Source organism: Diabrotica virgifera, chromosome 1 (assembly GCF_917563875.1).
Source record: "Diabrotica virgifera virgifera chromosome 1, PGI_DIABVI_V3a".
Taxonomy (NCBI): domain Eukaryota; kingdom Metazoa; phylum Arthropoda; class Insecta; order Coleoptera; family Chrysomelidae; genus Diabrotica; species Diabrotica virgifera.
In genome coordinates, this window is record NC_065443.1 from 65365865 (window position 1) to 65386970 (window position 21106).

At 31.5% G+C, this 21106-nt stretch overlaps 1 protein-coding gene across 2 annotated transcripts in view; it reads left to right on the top strand.

Moving 5' to 3' along the window:
* Positions 1 to 21106, top strand: part of LOC114330037 (uncharacterized) — a 157994-nt gene that overhangs the window by 121244 nt on the left and 15644 nt on the right. For both annotated transcript variants that reach the window (XM_028279334.2, XM_028279335.2), the window contains 2 exons: positions 7128 to 7379; positions 16064 to 16358. In XM_028279334.2, coding sequence (XP_028135135.1) covers positions 7128 to 7379; positions 16064 to 16358 — 547 coding nt within the window. The remainder of the gene's footprint in view (positions 1 to 7127; positions 7380 to 16063; positions 16359 to 21106) is intronic.

Genomic DNA, 21106 nt, shown 5'->3' on the forward strand with positions numbered 1-21106 from the left:
TAGGAATTTCACGGGACATCTAGTGTACCTCGTTATAAGCGAAACCTCGTAATAACCGTGTTCGTTATAGAGAGAGTCCACTGTACCATCTGTCTGTAAAGGAACATCCATGAACTACGTCGTAAAAAAATAGCGTCGTTTACAGTCGAGGGTCTCCCTCACGTCGACGTCGCAATTGCAACTCATGACCCCCCTTTTAAGTGATTCTTTAAAAAATTTAATATTATTTATTAATATTAATATTATTTTGTTTCATTTATTCTCAATTTCATATTCATCATCATCAAGGCCTTTCATTCCGGATGGAATGTTTGTCGCATTGTCGCTCTTACTTATAGACCAATGCATTTAGCAGAACATAAATCGATTTTTAAATACAGCACCTAGAGACTTACAACTTTTTGCATTGTGAAAAATGGGTGGAAATGCATAGTTGCATTTTAAAGTAGATAAAATGCTTCCAAAAGTTCATAATAATGTCAAAATAATTGTATAAAGGGCCAGATTTTGTTACTCGGGGGTTTTTGGGATCGCTGAAGAGGAATACGCCATCAGAATCGACCACCGGAGCACCTGGTGCTCCTCGTGTAATCTTTTTGCATTAATTTAGTGCCGAAATCCCTCGAAACTCCAAAAGATGACGTGACCCTAGACACCAGGTGCTCCGGGTGTCGGTTCTGATGGCGTATTCGTTTTCAACAACTCCAAAAACCGCCCGAGTAATCTACTTGCATCAATTTAATGCCTAAAACCCTCGAAACTCCAGAAGATGACTAGCAGTGAGCCTGGGCACTAGGTGCTCCAGGGGTCGGATCTGATGGAGTATTCGTGTTCAGCGACTTCAAAAACCTCCAAGTAATCTGTTTACATCAATTTAGTGCTGGTAACCATAGAACCTCCAGATCACATGCCTTAGTACTTACTCTGGGCACCAGGTGCTCCGGATGTCGGTTCTAATAGCGTAGTCGTGTTAACAAATTCCCCACAGGTAGGGATGGCGGTTATACCGGTTTTTTTACTTATGTTTTAACCTGGCGGTTGTAACCGATCAAAAAACCGGTTATTACAAAAACCGGTTTTCGGTTTTTTGAATCATCCAATACCCAATAGGTTACAACGTTACATTTTCATTGCATTTTAGTTTTCGATGCTCCAGTCGAATCGATATCAATATTATTCACATCGATACTACCGATATCGATACCAAGATAATTAATCGTTATACTGGGTTGGGCTAAAGAATGGAACCAAGCAAATATCTTTGAAACGAAAAGAACAATCTTTTTGAAACTTTGCATGCAAGTACAGTGACGCAAAACGCATCTGTTGCTATACTTTTTGTTACTAGTTCACTTCCGGTTTCACCGGAAATACCCTTAACTTATTTATTTTAAATGGGACACCCTGTATATTTTTGCAGATTTTGAAAGAACTTATTATTTTTAATTCATACATACCAAATTTAGAAGAAAAAAATAGTTAAAAAGTGTCTGTAGATAATTTTTTGTATTAAAAATAAACGAGTACTATTGTCCATACTATAGACTAAAACTATTGTTGTATTTATTTGAATTTAGCATAGTAGGTAACTGTTACTGAACTAATTGACAGAAATAAGTTCTATTCAAAATGGTTCATTTAAGTGAAAGAGATCGCATTGAAATATTATATTGGTCATGGTGATCGTGTTAGAACTCATGACGAGGTGTGTAATATTTTTAATGAATTGAACGAAGTTATTAAACAAATATTGCAATTGATTTAGAGGAATCACCTCAAACTATCATTTTCAACATTTTAAATGATTTTTTTTTATTTTTATTATCGTTGGTCTAACGTAAATAAATTAACCTATTTTTTAACTGTAAAGAGATTTATTTCTTGTTTTAATAGTTTTTTCTTCCAAACTTGGTATTTATGAATTACAAATAAAAAGTTCTTTCAAAATCTGCAAAAATATACAGGGTGTCCCATTTAAAGTAAATAAGTTAAGGGTATTTCCGGTGAAACCGGAAGTGAACTAGTAACAAAAAGTATAGCAACAGATGCGTTTTGCGTCACTGCAAAGTTTCAAAATTTGCTGCAAAGTTTCAAAAATATTGGTCTTTTCGTTTCAAAGATATTTGCTTGGTTCCATTCTTTAGCCCAACTCTGTATAAACGGCGTCAACGTGAATTGGGTATTGCGTAGTGGGACCGGGAAAGGTGGAACTGGAAGTTCGAACTAGCCAATTGGAATCGACAATAGAAATCAATCATTAGTGTTGTCAAATCGGTTTCCGATTTGATTATTTTTTTAGGGCGAAAAATTTCCTTATTTTTTCTAGTGATCGGGTTCTCGAATACTAAAAAGCGAGTAGTGTTCGATTCCTGAGATGTCTCGAGACTTAAACCTCTAGCTGGCGAAGCCTCTAGTTTATAATATAAGGTTTAGCTAACAAAAACAAAAACCGTAAACTAAAAGTGAGGGATGTCTCAACCCAAGTAGTCAAGCTTAAATGGAAGTTTGCAGGACATACTCTAACGCAGAAGGATGAAAGATGGACTAAGATGATTATACATTGGAGACAAAGGAACCACAAAGGAAAAAGGGGAAGGCCACAAATGCGATGGTCATATGACCTGAAGAAACACGCTGGATCAAAATGGATGCAAAATGTCTAAGATAGAGAGGCATGGAAGAAGGAAGTGCAGGGCTATATCCACGGTTGGATCTTTAGGGCTGATTAGATAGATAGCTAAGATATTCGGTCTCGGTACTGGGATGTCAGCAGCTATTTTTAAAATCGGATGTCGATTTTGTGAGAGTCATTACCGAATATAAACAAATCAAGAATATCGATTAATTTAAAACAAACAATATTTTTTCTTCGAGTTTATTATTTTTTTCAGAGGTATAATAACTTATCCAGTTTTTCACCGGTTATTACTTTAAAAAGAAAAAACCGGTTATTACTTTAAAAAGAAAAAACCGGTTATAACCGGGACAAAAAAACAACCGGTAAAACCGGTTATTCGAAGTAAAAAACCGGCTTTAGGTTATAACCGGTCGGTTTTCCCATCCCTACCACAGGGTAACAAAATCTGGCCCTTAATACAATTATTTTGACATTATTATGAACTTTTGGATTTATCTACTTTATTTTATCTACTTTAAAATGCAACTATGCATTTCTACCCATCTTTATATAGTATGCAATGCAAGTCTTTAGGTTTTGTATTTAAAAATTGATTTATTCAGGTGTTTTTAGTGCTAAATGCCCTTCTTGTGTCAAAGTTTGTTGTATTCCGAATATCTAAATTTGTGTCTGATTACAACTCTATATTATGATATCTCCAGTGTATTCTGTTGCCTGCTAGTATGCACTCCATTACTTCTCTGTTCTCTTATTTTTGCCATTCACGATTACTCCCAATTATGAAATTGTTGAACTCTTTCAAAAGTGTAGTTTTCTATCTTGATTTCTCTCGTCTTATTATCTCATTTATTCACCGTGTGCAAGTACTCGGAAGGGATACGAGAAACGATCGTGCGCGAATAGCGGAGAAATCTTGCAACTTATTCTTGCAAATAATTCATTGTCAATTGAAATTGTCAAATTGTCGTATATTTCATATCTACTGTCAATGAAGAAGAAAAATTATATGTTGCTCCACAATATTGATATGATATGCAATTATTATATAAAAGTAAATTTAATTAATTGTATTTTGCTTGTAGTAGTGCATTTTAATAATTAATTTTATTTACTACGTACAATTGTTTACCTTTTATTAATAACATAACCTTACTATTACTTTTTCTTCTTATAATTTTTTTGGGCTATGGCCTTGACAATTGTCCAGTAACCAGGACCAATATGATTGGCCAATATAATTAAAAGTGCGAAAAATGTTGCCGAGCTATGAAACCAGGTGTCGCTTTTCCGAGCTTGCACGGTCCCAATATTAGTATATTATGTTTTCCTAACGACGTCTCGGATGTGCACTCATACCCCCCCCTCCCTCTCTGCTATCGTATACCATCGTAATAAGCAAACTCCCCTCTTCCTCTTTTTTACGGCGTAGTTGCTGGATGTTCCCTAACCACATTTAAATATGGTGGATAACAGAACACCAGGGGCGTCGAAGCACATTATGGATTAAGAATATCAGAAACTAACCGGGGATAACAACCGTCCATTTATTCACAGCAGTTTGTAATAAAGTTGTGTATGTCAACGTGAGTACTAACTCCTAGAGAGTAATAAGCAGTACCTAAATATTTCTTTATAATAATAATTTTTTAATAATTACATTAAATCGTCGCAAATAACATTTTCCATAAATGAAGGAAACAGCAGAGTAAAGCAAAATCATCTCAAATTATTTAAAAAATCCAAAGTTTAGGCACTAAGAAAGCACTAATATTCGAGAAGAATAAAAATAGGAGCAAGCGTATAGTATACCCAATACTTTTATATTAAGATAACATCGAACCTCACAGCAACAGTAAGTTCTGTCGAAACTGTCTTACTGCTCTAAAGAAGTCACTTATTTGTGAGTCATACTGTGTCAAGGCTGTAATATCCCAGCGTTTTCCAGCTGTATCACCTAAGCAACACTTTTCCCCTGCACCCTACATTCCCTGGTACGATGGTGTTACACCTCCTGAGTTACACCAGTATCACCGTATGATAAGCCAGTTTGAAAGAGATTATCTGGTTATTTACTGATTGGACACCGATATATATATATTGTCTATATATATATATTGTATATATATATATATATATATATATATATATATATATATATATTGTCCTATAGATATATCTGTCCTGTCGTCCGATATATCTATAGGACGATTATATTAGCCAGTGTAATGCGCCTGGTGGAGATGACTTGTAAGACAAACAAATAGAAGAAGTAGAAGAGTTCTGCTATCTGGGTAGCCTAGTAAATGCAATAGTTGGCACGGAAAAAGACATACCAAGGAGAATAGGCTTAGCACAAAACGCCTTCCAACACATTACGCAAGGTATGGGTCTCGACAAGTATTTGTAAGATAACGAAACTGCGCCTTTTCTAGACAAATGTGAAATCAGCCTTATGGTAGGAGAGCAAAGTATGCTAAATGTGCAATCACTCGAGCGCTTTGGGGACCTATTGGGTAGTGAAGAGTAGGTCCTAAAACCAAAAAAAGTTAAGTAAAGTTTTCCAATTTAGTGGGGACTTTCCATTTTTAATTTAATTTTCCATTTCCAACAATCGTCTTTAGATTATAGCGCCATCTATCCATAATTCGAAAAAATGTCTCGAATAAAAGTTATCTACTTATTTTTACGTAAGGAATCCAAATCTGCAATAAAAAATGGGGGCTCCCATTAAGATTTTAAAGTAACTCCCCACCCCACCTCCTTGGTGGGTCATGTTTGGTGCCATTCGACAGATTTTTCAAAAATATTGAATAAGTGTATGTTTCAGTTTTTCGATCTGATGTTCATTTCGCGAAATATCGCGGGATTCGTATTTAAAATATTAAATTTACTCCCCACCCCTCTCCGTGGGAAGTCATGTTTGGTATCATTCGATAGATTTTTGAAAAATATTGAGTACGTATTTTTTAGTTTTTCGATCTGTCATTCATTTCGCGAAATATTCGCTTTTTTCTTGTGAAACTTTGGGACTCACCCATTTTCTTACGCCCCGCTCAAATCGTGAGATTTTTGAAATATACACTGTTTTGCATGTACTTAACTTTTGAGTTTTTCTAAGGATAGATTTTTTTTTTCGTCCCCCCCCCCCCTAACGAACTCCTCTGCATTAAGAGCCAATATATGGTAGAGGTACATTTTCAGGGTACAAGATTTCTTCCCATGTAATATTCTGACGCGCTCGAGTAACTGCAAAAATCCCCGCTTGGGCTCCCCTACCATTAGTATATGGAGCTGAAACATGGAAATATAACAAAAAAACTTTTTAAAAAATGCAATCCTTTGTGAACAGATGTCTACGAATAATATTGAAAGTATTTTGCTCAAATAAAATCATAAACGAAGAACTGTGTGAAGCGGAAATGGAGGTGGATAGGTCACACGTTACGGAAACCCCTGTCAAATATAGCTAGACAAGCTTTACACTACAGTCTACCAGGTAAAATAAAACAACGAAGATCACTAACCACATGGAAGAGAACGATATAAAAAGAACCTAGACAAGTTAATTTAACATGGAACGAAGCAAAAAATATTGCAAGGAACAGAAGAGAGTGGAGAAAATTAATCAATAAAATCGGACAGGATTCAAGCAATGATGTGCCCTTTGCTCCACTATGGAGCTATATGATTTATATAATGCGTCTGGTGTCAGTCTGGCGGTTTTAATGTAGAGCTCCTACTCATTTCAGAGTTTCCCTCCCGCACAGTCTCATACTGTCGCGGACACATAAGAATAATAAAAACAGTATTAGATAAGGGTATGAAAATGGTTGTCAAGGGCGAGGAACTGTCTTAATTTTAATGATTGCCGAATAATCTTGTCACACGAATTATAAATTACGGTTTTTATACGATGTATTTCATTACTCAAACTAACGATCTTCGATTATATTATCGATACACTAATGTTACACCAATCTAGTTGGTTGAGTGTGTTTCCGTAGAAGTTTGAAAAGTATACGATTGAAAGTAAGAAACTATCAGTATCAATCAAATAAACTAAACAAATACCGTATAACTTAATAAACTACTACGTCTACTTTATTACATCTTATTTGTATCTCTTCAATTCGTGAGTTACTTCGTTTAAGTTTGAGTTTCAATGCATGTTGTAAATATATAAAGTGACATTAAACTGGGACGTTCTATGCCAATGGTTTTTCCATGGCAATTTTGTTAGGTAATTTTAGGTATTGTGTGGCACATAAGTATTCTTATTTGTTAAATGGGTATATTTTCACGATACTTTAAAATCTTGTTTGGAATATTGGGCAGATCTGAATACCCTCCCGTTATTCAGTTTATTACACAAGTGTATTTCGTAATTATGCATAGATGTATTTACCTAAGGAATGGAGAGTTCTTTCGTTTCTTATTAATATACGTAGACATAGACAAATTTATTTTATAGTTTTTTTTTTCATTTCAGGTGGTTGCCAATGAGCAAAGTTTTTAAGAAAATAGTATTAAGCGATGACCACAGTTTGTCGGAAATGCTCATGGCCAGTATAAAACAGCAAATTCATTACCATCAAGTTTCTAGTTTAAAACTCAATAGAGGTTTATATTTGGCATATCTCAAAATGCAGAGTTCTGTCGATACCATCGAAGTTATTGTGAGTTCCAAGTCACCAAACATATTACCTCATTGCAAGATAAGGGATAACCCACGGGTTACCACGTAAGTATTACATTTTTAGATTTAAGTTGAGTTAAAATGTACTAACATTATTGATAAAGTAATAGTTGGTCAGCCCGATAGGTAAATTTGTTTGATTCTAATTGAGGCAATCACCAAATGTCACCACCATTTCTGTCAGGTCACAACGTCACGCGTAACTAAGATACATCCAAAATGCATAGACACCAAGTTGGAACGATCCTATTCATAACACCAGAACTCGCATACATATTAAGAAAACTAAATATATGGAAGAATACATTTATTTTTCTTAATAGTGTCTTGGTCTAAGCTTGACTTAATAGTGTCTTAACCCCTTCGTGCCGGATCGTCATTCAGCAAGTCGGCTTCTATATACGGATTCGCGCGCTTACCGGGCGGCTTCGCGCGGTCGGTTAAAATACAGTATCACACTACAACTAATTAAAGTTAATAGAATAATAACACTAATTTTAGAAATAAAACTATTTTTATTAATTTTATTATTCTACATAGTATGTAAATTGAATTACATTTTATCCATAAAACACCATTTTAAACAAAAATTATTAAAAAAGATAAATAAGATAATTCGGATGGAATTCCTCAGATTATTTTGTGCTTGATATCGCCCCAATCTCCTAATCTGGGAAATTCCATCCGAATTATCTGCAAGGGATAGTAAGGTAAGTTGTAAACAGCAACACAGTAACTTCACCTCCCACACAATCCCATCAGTCAAACATCCAAATAACCTTATCACTTTATCACCAATCAAATTAACTCAATCTAATCTCCTTCTGGTCATCACCCACTTTTGGGCGTGGTTTCCCCACTTTTAGATTTGAATAAGGTAATTCGGACGGAACAAAAACACCTGAAATATTAAGATGGTGGCCCGCCGTATATGGCGAACGAAGACTCATGATGCACCCATGTGCATCACCGTACTGAACGGACAGTCAAGCATGATGCACACGGGTGCATCACCGTACCGAAGGGGTTAATAGTGTCTAAAACAGTTTTAGTAAAACTTTGTGTCTATGCATTTTGGATGTGACGTTACGCGTGACGTTGCGACCCTGACAGAAATGGTGGTATAGTCGGTTCGCTAAACTCAGACACAACTGGCTAGTGATTTTAGTAGGTAATTTTTTTGTTTTTTGCCAATTTTGCCAAAATTTTAATGTACATTAAATATTAAATTAAGTGGGGGATTTACCTTATCAAGAGCAAGACCTGCGGGGATTCGGTAAAGGCGGAGGTAGATATTTGGCTACTGATGGGCGGAGCGTAAATACTATAAATTACGTTTCATACAATAAAATAATCTCCCTTATCTCTAAGTATAATAAATACGAGGGGATTTGAAATCTTTGAAATAAGTTTAAAGACTTATTTTGCACAGTCTGCAATAATAAGGAAATAAGGATTACCTTGTCATGTACTTTATCCCTGAAAAATTCAGCTTGTTACAAATAAGTGGGAGGTAAATCGTTTTCTAGAGCGAATATTGTAATACCTACACTCTACTAATTCCTTTTGTGAGTTTGTTACATATATGAATGGTATGTATTTAGATATCAGTAAATAATTGTGAAAATAAGATAAATTTTTGTTTGAACATTTTTATTTAATGTCAACGCTGTCATAACTTATCGAATAGTGAATATCTGTCATACTGATCACAAGTTAAAAAAGGGCTTAAACTATCGATTTTCGGTAATATCGTAAAAATAAAAAAAAAACTTACACTCGCTATAAAAAAATCTTACACTCGCTATAAAAAAATTTGAAAAAGATATGAAAAATCAATTGCATCAAGAAATATTTTAAACACAAACTCTTAAATGATTTTATATTGAGATATTGTTTCGGATTATTGCCTTTTATAAAAAATCTTACAGGAAAAATATACACAGTAACCTATCTATGACAAAATTTAAAATCTCTGTCATCTTAACAGTCAGAGATAAAAGTTGAATTATTTTGAAAATTACAGGATGTACCAATATGTAATGGCAAAATAAAGTTATTTTTTTTAATTATTAGGAACTATCAATAAGACAGAATTTAGAAAATCACACTCTTTTAAAGTTTTGTGTTTTTATGTCCTAAAAATTCAAAATTAGAAAAAACGACTTAAGTCGACTTTACACTACATGATTTATCATGTGATTTATCATATGATTTTTCCCATGACGAGCCGCATGACAATGCTTATGACAAAACGAGCCGTATAAACAATGCAAAATCATATGACAAATCACACAGTGTAAACATGTAAATTTCACTCCATGACCAAATCATATGACAAATCACATGATAAATCATGTAATGTAAAGTCGACTTTACATGTCCCTTTTGACCATCTTGGGTATAAAAATAAAAAATCATTCAGTAAAAATAACACTTTATTTAATATTATCTTTATCTCTAATTGCCATTCCCCTGTTAACCCTGCTGTCAATAATTTCAGGCAAAACATACTCCAAATAAAATATTTTTATTTTTTCTTCCATTTTTTGGGTCCAGAATTCCTGGTTTCTTGGAATCTTTTGTATTTTTATTCCTTTTGGAATCCAAACGCAAAGGTAGCAAAAATCCATTTTTGTAACATGCAATTGACCTTGAATTTGATAATACCAATTGTGGTTTTCATTAATTGATTTGTCTTTTCTCCAAAATGTAATTTTTCTTGTATCTATTCCCTCATCTATTGTAAACATTCTACATGAATAGGGACACTTTATCTCTACAATGGAGTTTTCATTTTCTATAATTCCATCAGGAGAGGCAGCTACATAATTAAGTTCAGAATCAATAAAAAGACCACATTGTACAATTTTTTTGTTTAAGTATTTTTGCAAATCATTTCTAGCAATCTTTTCATTGTCAACCCCATATTGTGTAGCATTAGAAAAAAATTGTTCAGGATGAACAACTGACTTGATGAGATTTTTTAATGAAGATTTCTCCCTTTTTTTACAAATCTCGCCGAAATTTGAAGCAGTAATGCATTTTTTTCTTTCGTTATGCCATAAATTGGAATCGGCTTGATTTCTGGTGTGTTTTTCAATAAGATGCTTTTCTTTCAGAGAAATGCATAAGCTATTCAAAAAATCTTTTTTTGCCAGTTGATAAGTTAAGTCATCCATATCTGGTTTAATGCAATTTTCTCCGTAAAAACGGTCGTTTTTTTTTGTTTTGTGGTCGCGTCTTTAATTTTATTTTTTGTCTATAGATAGATTTCTGTGCAAGTCTTCTTTGTTTCATAGATTCGAATGTTTGAAGGAATTGATTACTGCACTCTCCGTACTTATTTTTTATGGTGGTCAATTCCTTTCGACTATTTAGGGCCACAACAGATGCATAACATCGCGTCTGGTATGATCTTCTCATTATGTAATTAATTCTTTTCCCACCAGTATGTTTAGCAATTATATTGTTAAATTGCTCTGCACAATTATTGTCAACATCATAAATTAAGCTTTTGGCATGATTTGCAATATATCTGACAGGTACCATTAGCTTGTCAAATAAAGCTAAAAATAAGGAAAAATTATACTAATAAATTTTGTACAAAAAAAAATTATATCTAAACAGTTTTTACTGCAGCTGTTTTATCAAGCAGCATTTTAATAATAATAATACTTACCGAGTTAATTTCATATCAGAAATAGTCGTACTAACTTCATTTGTATTTGTACAAAAGTATTCTGCACAATTTTTATGGTTTCCTAGTATATGATGTGGACTATTTAAAATGTCTTGCCTTAAATATTCAATTTTTTTGCCCAAAATATGTGGCTCATTTTTTCTATACTTACAGCTTCTGTTATAGCATATCTAAATCTCAACATGTTTTTCTAAAACATCAAATGGTAAAAAATTATTCACATACTCAATATTTTCTACAAATTTTATTAGATGCATTAGTGTGAACATATCCTTTTTACACCGCCTTAGTTGAAACTAGTATTTTTAGGAACAAAAAAGACACTTATTCATTTTGAGATTATAAAACTCATTTTACTTTCTAAATTGAATTCAGTGTTTGTAATTATTATTTATGTATTGACATAAGGTCATTGAGGCTCGAAAATCGTATTTTGTCGGATCGGGTCCAAGAAACTGATTATAAGACAGGCAAGTGACTTGTTAAAGTACGAGTAGATCTTATATGCAATAAAGGAGCCGAGTTGAGAACATCTAAACGAGTACCTACTTTAATTATCACTTCATGGACGTGTAACGTAGGTAATTGATTTATTTATAATTTCATACTGTACAAGTTGATAGAACACAAACACATCTGATTTTGAAAAACAAAGTAAGAAGGTACGTAAACGTAACCGAAATAACTGAATAAATAAAGAAAATATTTGTGATATAACTTATAATTGAACAGAATGTCTGTGAATTCTAAATGTAGGTTGTTTAAAAGAAAGGTCGTTATAAGTCAAAAGCTGACTAAAAGGTTAAGTATCCTAAATCTTACATGTCACAAGACCGACAAATGCTTATTTTCTGTAATCAAAAATGTCCTGAAAGCCCTTTACAAAAAAAAATAAAACTTGAAAGTTAAGAAAAAAACAATCTTACCTTCACTTCTTTTCGGAGTTGCAAAGGCCCAGAATCCTTTTGTTGAGTCAGGTCTCTTATTTTTCTGAGATAATTTCTCAGCAAGTGATTTCGGCACTCCACCTTCTGAACAGAAATATCAAAATTTTTATATGGGTTCTTTTGCAATATAGCATCATAGCAGCTGCTATCTCCATCGGCAACCATTTTATTAAAAATTAATCCATACATTTCAATACTCTTGGTAAATCCTTCAGCAATAATGTTAGCTTCCGTAGCACTTGAGGAACCGTTCCAATTTTTGTAACAATTATGTTGTGGTGTATCAGTGGAATATTTTTTGCAGATGATGCAAAATTTATTTCTCACTGTTAAAACTAGTACTTTTTTGTTTTGAAACCCACAATTGCAGCAGCCCCACTAAATGACTTATAGTTCATTCTGTATGACCTTTTAGCCCAAACACCATCACAAACTACTGTAACTAAAGGGATACCGTCTTTACTTAGTTCGCCGCATTCTATTGCTAATCTTTTTTCTTCGTTGGCAGCTTTTGCCATTTCTTCTAGGGCTGCTTCTTCCCAAAGGTCCGATAAGTTATCCTGTATCTTGTTATATGTTTTAGAGGATAATGTTGGTATATTTAAAGAAGAATTGAATTCATGTAAATGTGCATATCCTGACCCAACGTTAGTAATGCCAAGGATAGCACTTTTATTGATTTCTTCGAAATCTTCAACTGTTGTCACAGTCTCAGTAGAAAGACACATATTACATTTAAATGTTATTTTAGATGCTAATCCAAATCTTGTTTCTTTTGTTACTTTTAAATTTTGAAGAGAACATCCAAAGTGAAGCGCATGGTTTGATATTAAAATCAGGGAATCTAAAAAATATTGAATATCAACTATTCTGTGTCCTTCGAGGTTTATTTTTGAGTCAGAGTCTACTTTTTCATTTTTCTTCACATTTTTAGAAGCTGTAAGTTAACTAAGTTCGGAATTAAAAGTATCACTAGCGTCCATATTTTCACTAACATTAGAAACTACTACTTGTTTGAGTTGTTTGTTTACATAATTTGAAATCTCACAAAGGTCTGTTCCATTATTTGAATTGTCACAAAGGTCTGTTCCACTATTTGAATTCTCAAAAAGGTTTGCTCCGCTATTTGAATTTTCTTCATGTCGGAGTTGAGAATTATCAAAATCAACTTTATTTTCACTCAGAGATTGTACACCACGTAAAACTGCTTCTACCATATAATTGTCTACTGAACTGTTATAAATATTGTCTACATTATCTACATCAATAAAATTATTGCTTTCTTCGGTATAATTCTCAATAGCAGGAGTAGAACCTGCCATATTATTATGTTGCAAATTCAAATCGTCCTCAACTTCTAGAAGTTGTAATTGTCCAGATGTTGAAGCTCTATCCTGAAATAACCGTATTTTGTATCAATAATTTCTCCATTTTACTTTGATAGAATTCATTTTCATAGACAATAAGATTTTTACAATCGCATAAATTTTATACAGGGCGTTTCATTGTGTCCATTTTGTTTTATATGGTACTTTGTAAAGACCTGACTAACTCTGCAAAGCTAAACCTGGGTATAATTTCTATTTTTAAAACTACAAGAAAAACTTAAATGAATGTATTGTTCCTACCAATTACTTTTTGTCTAATAAAAAAACTTTGGGTTTCCTTTAAATTTTGCAATAAATAAGCAATTCAACTGTGATTATTAATAATTACTTATATTAATTAAAATAGTCCCTTCGAAAACCAATAAAATCTGAAATATCTCACTAGATATCCATTGTCACCACTGTTATATGCAGTGTGACCTGAAAGTGTGGAATAACTTCATTATTTCATAAACTGAAAATATTTTCAAAAAACCTGAAACAGGTTGATTTCAATTCTTAAAATTACGTTTCCTGGTACAGTTGCGAAGAAGATTACTTTATCTCGTTTGAAGGGTATTTCAATCATCTACTAAATTGCTATAGGTATATAATGTTTCCCGAAAATATTTATAGTTTAGAAAATAATGAATTTATTTCACACTTTTGGGACACACTGTATACATATAGTTACGTTGCTAATAGCTCTAAAGTTAGTCAACTCTTTATGAAACAACCTGAGTAATATATGAATTTATTCGCTACTTTCTTTTTTCTTACTTACTTTCAATATCTTCTGACGCTTGCGATTTAGGGATCGCGTTGATACTCTTTTAGACGACATCCATAATCGTTTTTTGGCACTTTTTCGAAGAGGCATCGTAAAAATATCAAAATAACACTCGAAAACACAAAAATACAAAGATAAGTCCGAAAAATACACAAAATACACGACACTACTGCTCAAATACAGGAAAGATAATGATATAATTACCTTCGGTAATTGCTGCTGATTGTTTATATTATTTGCAGATGTTTTTATGAGGCTTGTCCCAACTAGCGGTCAAACCAGTCAGAAACTATCAGCGAATAGTCGACCAATACGAGTAGAGGGGATAGCACTTATGACTGCATTATGTTCTCGCACTGGCCAACTGTTTGCTCACGATTTCTGACTAGTTTGACTGTTGGTTGGAACAGACCTATTGTAATACCAAAAATACCACTGTCAGACACTAAACCTAATAGATGCAAATATTTTTTTCTACAGGGAAAAATAATAGTTACTTACAAAATTCAAAGTGTGATTCCTCATTTGAAGCTATTTTTATTGCCAATTTAATGCAATAAAAAAATAATCTTGAAATCAACACCAGAAAAACAACAATTTTAGTTTTTAGTTAATTTGATTTATTAAAATGTGATTCCTAATAATTATTTTATTTTTTGCATTGAATTACTAATTCTTTTTTATATATTAGAATATTTGCTAATATTTTAACTTAAAAACTAATGTCAGATTTTAATAACTAAATAAGATACAAATATACGTATCGATACAAATATTTTATATAAAGACAACACAAAAATTACTTATGAAGGTACCAAAGATATATAGAAATAAAGGCAAAAATTAAAAAGTATTTTTCATCGTTCCCCGGTAAAATGCAAACATCTGTGAATGAGTTTATTATCTTTAAAAAATATTAGTTCCTTTACTTTCCAATCGGCGGAGCCACTTTATAGAAGCAAAATATTGGATTGCAAAGAGTTCGTAGTCCCCCATTTTTAAAGCTTATTGTTGATTTTAGGCTCACGAAAAAATTATGTAATGTAGGTAAAAGTCCAATCTGTGTTCCTGTGGAGAGAGTTAGTTTTTAAAATTTTTATTTAGGTTTCCTTAAAAAAAATTGAGAAAAATGGGTAATAAACCGACATTTTACCAATTTTTTTAGAAAAAACTAAATAAAATTTTTAAAAAATCTCTCCATAGGAACACACATTGGGCTTTTACCTACATTACATATTTTTTTCGTCATCCTAAAGTTAAAAATAAGTTTTAAAAGTGGGGGACTACGAAAGCGTTTCAAATACTGATATTTACAAGGTAAATCCCCCTCTTAATGTACAATGTTTTTTTAAAATGCACTTAAAAAGTGGATAAAAACTAAATTTAGTGGTATACTTTGAATATTCGGTAAAATGTTTTTTCTGGTAAAATTTTGAATTTTAATTCTGAAACTATGTGAATTTCCAGATCCCGAAGTAGAAAAAAATTTAAATATGACTTACAACTTTTTCACCACACTGTATATTTATTTTATATTTGGTACGCGAATATTCTTTGAGGTGTCAAATCAATTAATTTATTTATAATTATAAAAAATCTATTCCCGGATTAAAAAATATTAGAAAAATACTCCGACCCAAAAACAACACCATGTACATTAATTTTTTTTAAAATGGACCCTGCACTAAAAAAGAGGATAAAAAAACTGAATTTAGTGGTATACTTCTAATTTTCGGCAAAATGAATTTGAATTCTGAAATTATGTGAAGGAACGATTTCCTAAGTGGAAATCTAAACGTCAAACAGTAGTTAAGTAAGAAATGTAATTTTCATTACACCCATAATTGTGGCTCAATCCTATATATACATAATACGATAATCAATTCGAACACGCTCTAAATAATAAATGATTTCTGTTTTAGAGAAGAATGGGGATATCTTAAGCAATTGAATCGTCCAGAAGTGGTAAACAATACCACAGAAGTTCAAAGGAATTTTCTAGATTTAGTAACCAGTGCATCGAAACGTCTGTTCAATTACATGGACGTCAACAGTGACGATATTATTAGTCATAGAATATTCGAATCGAATATTATTGAACTAAACGATGAAGTTAGTTTTATAGTTATATGCCCGTCTGCGGAGTTATCGTGCGCGGTACCAGGACAGAGGGAGCTGCTGTTGCAGAGAGGTGATCTGCTTAGTTTGCCAATTAAGGTAAGCTTTTTATTTTAAAAATCAATGGGAAAATCCCAGTAGCTGGCTGTATACTGCTATAGCTGGGAAATAAAAACTTCGTTTGTATAATGGTATAAAGAAGTTTTATTAAAAAACATTAAAAGTCATCCAATAGGATTTGCAAAACGTTTTCAATCTGGATCAGATCATCCTCAGTGCCTAGAACGAAGTATTTCCACGTTAGAATGAATGCAAAAGGTTAAAATTGTGACTAGTTAAAGAAAAATGTGGTAATACTTACTTTCTGCCTAGTACATGAAACTAGCAACTTTTTGAAATTGGTTACATCGAGAATTATGGTTTACATAATAATTGTATGATATTTATAGCGACTTCAAGTCGATGTTAGAAGATTAAATGTGTTAGGAGTGCTCAAAGGGCAACATGGTTCCCTGCTCGATAAGAACTTGTGATTCTTACCAGTTCAATGGACACAGACCAACAAAAGTGAAGGAGATGACAATATAATTATCAGACTGATGTGACATGACAAGACACATAAGTAGTCAATTTTTGGTTATGAATTTCAAATTATTAGTGTTGTTTAAAATTTGGATTATATATTAGTAACTGTATAAAAGTGAAATTTAAATTATAATAAATTAGATTTTATTGTAAAAGTCTAAAAGGCAACTCTCTACTCTCTATTACAGAAAGAACTGTTGTTAGTGTTAGGTTGATAAAAATAATAGTCATAGTAAAGTCAGTGACGTCATTGGTGAGTGACAATTTTGAGAAAGAAGACGAAAATTTGATTTAGTTTGAAATAAAAGAGAAGAAAATTAATTCTATGTGCACAACTTATATAGATACCAAGATAAGATGTATATTAATGTTGTAAAAATGACAAGAGTAATGTTGGTTGCCTATTATTGTGGTTGTAATGGTTAAATGGTTGAACCATTACAACCACAATAATAGGCAACCAACATTACTCTTGTCATTTTTACAACATTAATATACATCTTATTTTGGTACCTATATAAGTTGTGCACATAGAATTAATTTTCTTCTCTTTTATTTCAAACTAAATCAAATTTTCGTCTTTCTCAAAATTGTCACTGACTTTTCTATGACTATTATTTTTATCAGCCTAACACTAACAACAGTTCTTTCTGTAACAGAGAGTAGAGAGTTGCCTTTTAGACTTTTACAATAAAATCTAATTTATTATAATTTAAATTTCACTTTTATACAGTTACTAATATATAATCCAAATTTTAAACAACACTAATACCCCAGTTAATAGGGAAAAAAACATGAAAAAATGTTAAGCAGGGTTTTGAAGGTGCTAAACGGTAGATAAGAGATAAATGATGATAATTCCGTGAAGACGTACAGCTAATTTTTCTTCTTCTTTTTTTTAAACAGGTACAAAGGATGACAAACTCAGTTTTTTGACTATAAAACGTTTCTTGTAAATTTTAGAGAAAAATGTTTTAAATAAGTGTTGTAGATCTTAAAAAGTTCTTGAATTTGATAGTACTCATATTAATATACATAAACAATTGACCTAGATAATTGCAAACAACTCTCATTTTTGCACTAATTTTTAAATATTAATAACTTTACTTTTTACATAATGATATATAATTTAACTACTTTAGATTATGCCATTTAATGGTTTCTTTAAGTGCACTAAATTTCAACCAGATTGACCAAATAGTTTATAAGTTATTCAATTTGTTTATCCCAGAGAGCAATTGTTTATACAACTGTTCTTGCCCTAACAGTGAATCTAGAGATATTTAGCAAATCGCAATCAATTATTCGAGAGTCTACTTTTAAGATGCATTAAGAAAAAATTAACATTTTATTAAAATTGTTATTAAAAAACTCGTTTGAAAAAGACCCTACTTTCTAGGTTATAAACAATTTGAATAACTTTGACAGTTTTTATGTCACACGCTTGCATGTAGGCTCACTGAAAAGCTGGTGAAAAAATACATATTAAAAAAGAAAAAATAATTTTATATGACAAATAGGAATCAAGTTAGTATTTTTTTTATAAATCAAATTTTGCGTTGTTTATAAACATCTATATTTTACGATCCAGTTTATAGATTGCATATACAGTGAAATAATAAAAACTTATGACCTGTTAAACTGATGGTACTCGTGAAACATCTCCAACGAAAGTGAAGGTGGAAATTGTTCAAGCTTCGCTTCCTTTTTTGGGAAAAAACTGCAATATATTATCACCTTCCATAGCATGCACAACCTTCTTTTTTAACTGGAGTAGCTCAAGAAAATACTAAAAATTGTGTAAATTTCACCTTGCACAATTGGAAAATCCCGTGAAAATCAATTAATTGAATTTTATTATAAAAGTTATTGAACTCTACAAGTATTCCTTAAAAATTATTTAAATTATTAATTAAAGTATATTTTTTATATAAATATAAAATAATTATAAATTAGTACAATACATTATTTATTTTTTTTTATTTGAAATAATTAAAAAGTATTTAAAAGTCCTTAATAGTTTTTAAAAAACTAATTTTTGTTTTATTTTGTTTTTGAATTGTTATGAAATGTTATTTAATTTAATGAAGCTATTAATATTTGTTTAGATAGGCATGTAATAAGTATAAATATGTAATATGTTTGCACTATTATTTAATGATGTATGTTAAGTTCAATAATTAGAATAAAATTCATATATTTGTTTTGATAGTAATATATATATTTTAATAAATTCATATAATTAATTATAAAAATAAAAAAGTAAAACGTTGTTTATGAATTTTAATTTGATTATTCTAGTGAACGTCTATAACTTCTAAATCGCTTCTCGGCAAGATACAGTTTATCCTCTACAAAGTCTGACTCGACATCGTCAAGAACCACTGCAGCGCGATTACAACATTTTTTCTCCTCTTCTTCCACTGCACAGTTTGTAAAAAGATCCGTACAGTTTATACCATATTTTTTACAGCCACATCTTGTACTTTTGCAACCCGTTGAACATTTACATGTAATTTGTTTTAATATCTCTTTAGGTATCAAACAATCTAAGGTGTAAATAGGTTCAAAACCCGTATCAGTTTTTTTCCATCCATACTGGGTAGCATCCAGTTTTTTACCTAACCAGTGTTAAACGCGAAGTACATGCTGATAACCTGCACCTTCTGTTGGGGGCAAATTTTCCAATTTAAAAGATTTTTTCCCTGTATTTCTTATAAATTGTAAAAAACGTAACTAATTTAATGCCAATATGTTATTATTTTTTTTATATGTAACATCAATTGCAGCAGAATACAAAGCAACAATGATATCACATCCGTTTTTCATGATGTCCTCCTTGTTAGCATTCTCGTCATAAAAAATATTTATCAGATCTACAATTTCTGACGATGCAGTTAATAATTTGAATTTTCCTTGATTAAAAAAGAGGAAGTTGTATCACACTCAGTAAAAATATATAAGAACCCAACGTATTTTCTTAGATGAGAATGTTTAAAACTATTACAACTATAATAGATAGATTTTCCTTTTGTGCCTTTTTTTTCAAAATATATGTTATTGTCCGGAGCAGAGAGTTGCGTCAATATTATGAGTATATCAGTATCATTACCAATTATTACAATGGTCTTGTTAGTTTCATATGTATGTTCGTGAAGAGCTGTCTGCATTATTAATACGTCTGCATCTTCATCTGCTACTTTAGTTCGGTACCCAGATTTGTTGAGCTCTGCACATAAAAGTTGAATCAATTGCTTTTTATTTTTACTAACTGCTAAAAATATTTTTTGTTTTATGGATAAGATCGTGTTTTCAACCAATTTATTTTCTGGGCCTGAGCTAATTATTATTGTATATTTATATAAATAATATTCTTTAATTAGTAAAATATAAGTAATTCTTACGAGAAATTATTGTAAAATTAAAGCAAGTAATAGCAATTAAACTGCAAATTTTTTCAACATGTTTCAAATTGGGATTCCATTCTAAAAAATAAAACGAAGCTATTCTCACCTTCACATTTGTTGGCGGTGTTTCACGAGTACCATCAGTTTAATGAGTCATGACTTTTTATTTTTTTTACTGCATATGCAATCTATAAACTGGATCGTAAAATATAGACTTTCTTAAACAACTTATTCAATTTTCAGCTCTTAATGTTTATAAAAAATGGAAATATGATTTATTGAAAAAAAAATTCTAACTTGATTTCTATTAGTCATATAAAATCCACTTTATTATTTTAATGTGTATATTTTCACCAGCTTTTCAGTGAGCCTACATACGAGCGTGTAATGTAAAAACTGTCAAAGTTATTCTAATTGTTTATAACCTAAAAAGTAGAGTATTTTTCAGGCGGTTTTTTTAACAACAATTTTGATAAAATCTTAAAACATTTTCAATACATCTTAAAACTAAAGTCTCAAATAATCGATTGCGATTTGTAAAATATCTCTAGAGTCACTGTTAGGGCAAGAACAGTTGTTTAAACAATTGCTGTCTGGGATAAACAAATTGAATAACTTATAAACTATTTGATCGATCTGGTTGAAATTTAGCTCACTAAAATAACCCATTAATTGGCATAATTTAAAGTAGTTAAATTAAATATCGTTGTGCAAAAAATACAGTTATTAATATTTAAAAATTAGTGCAAAAATGAGAGTTTTTTACAATTATCTCGGTCAATTGTTTATATATTGCAATATGTGTCACACCAAATTGAAGAACTTTTTAAGGTCTACAATATTTATTTGAAACAT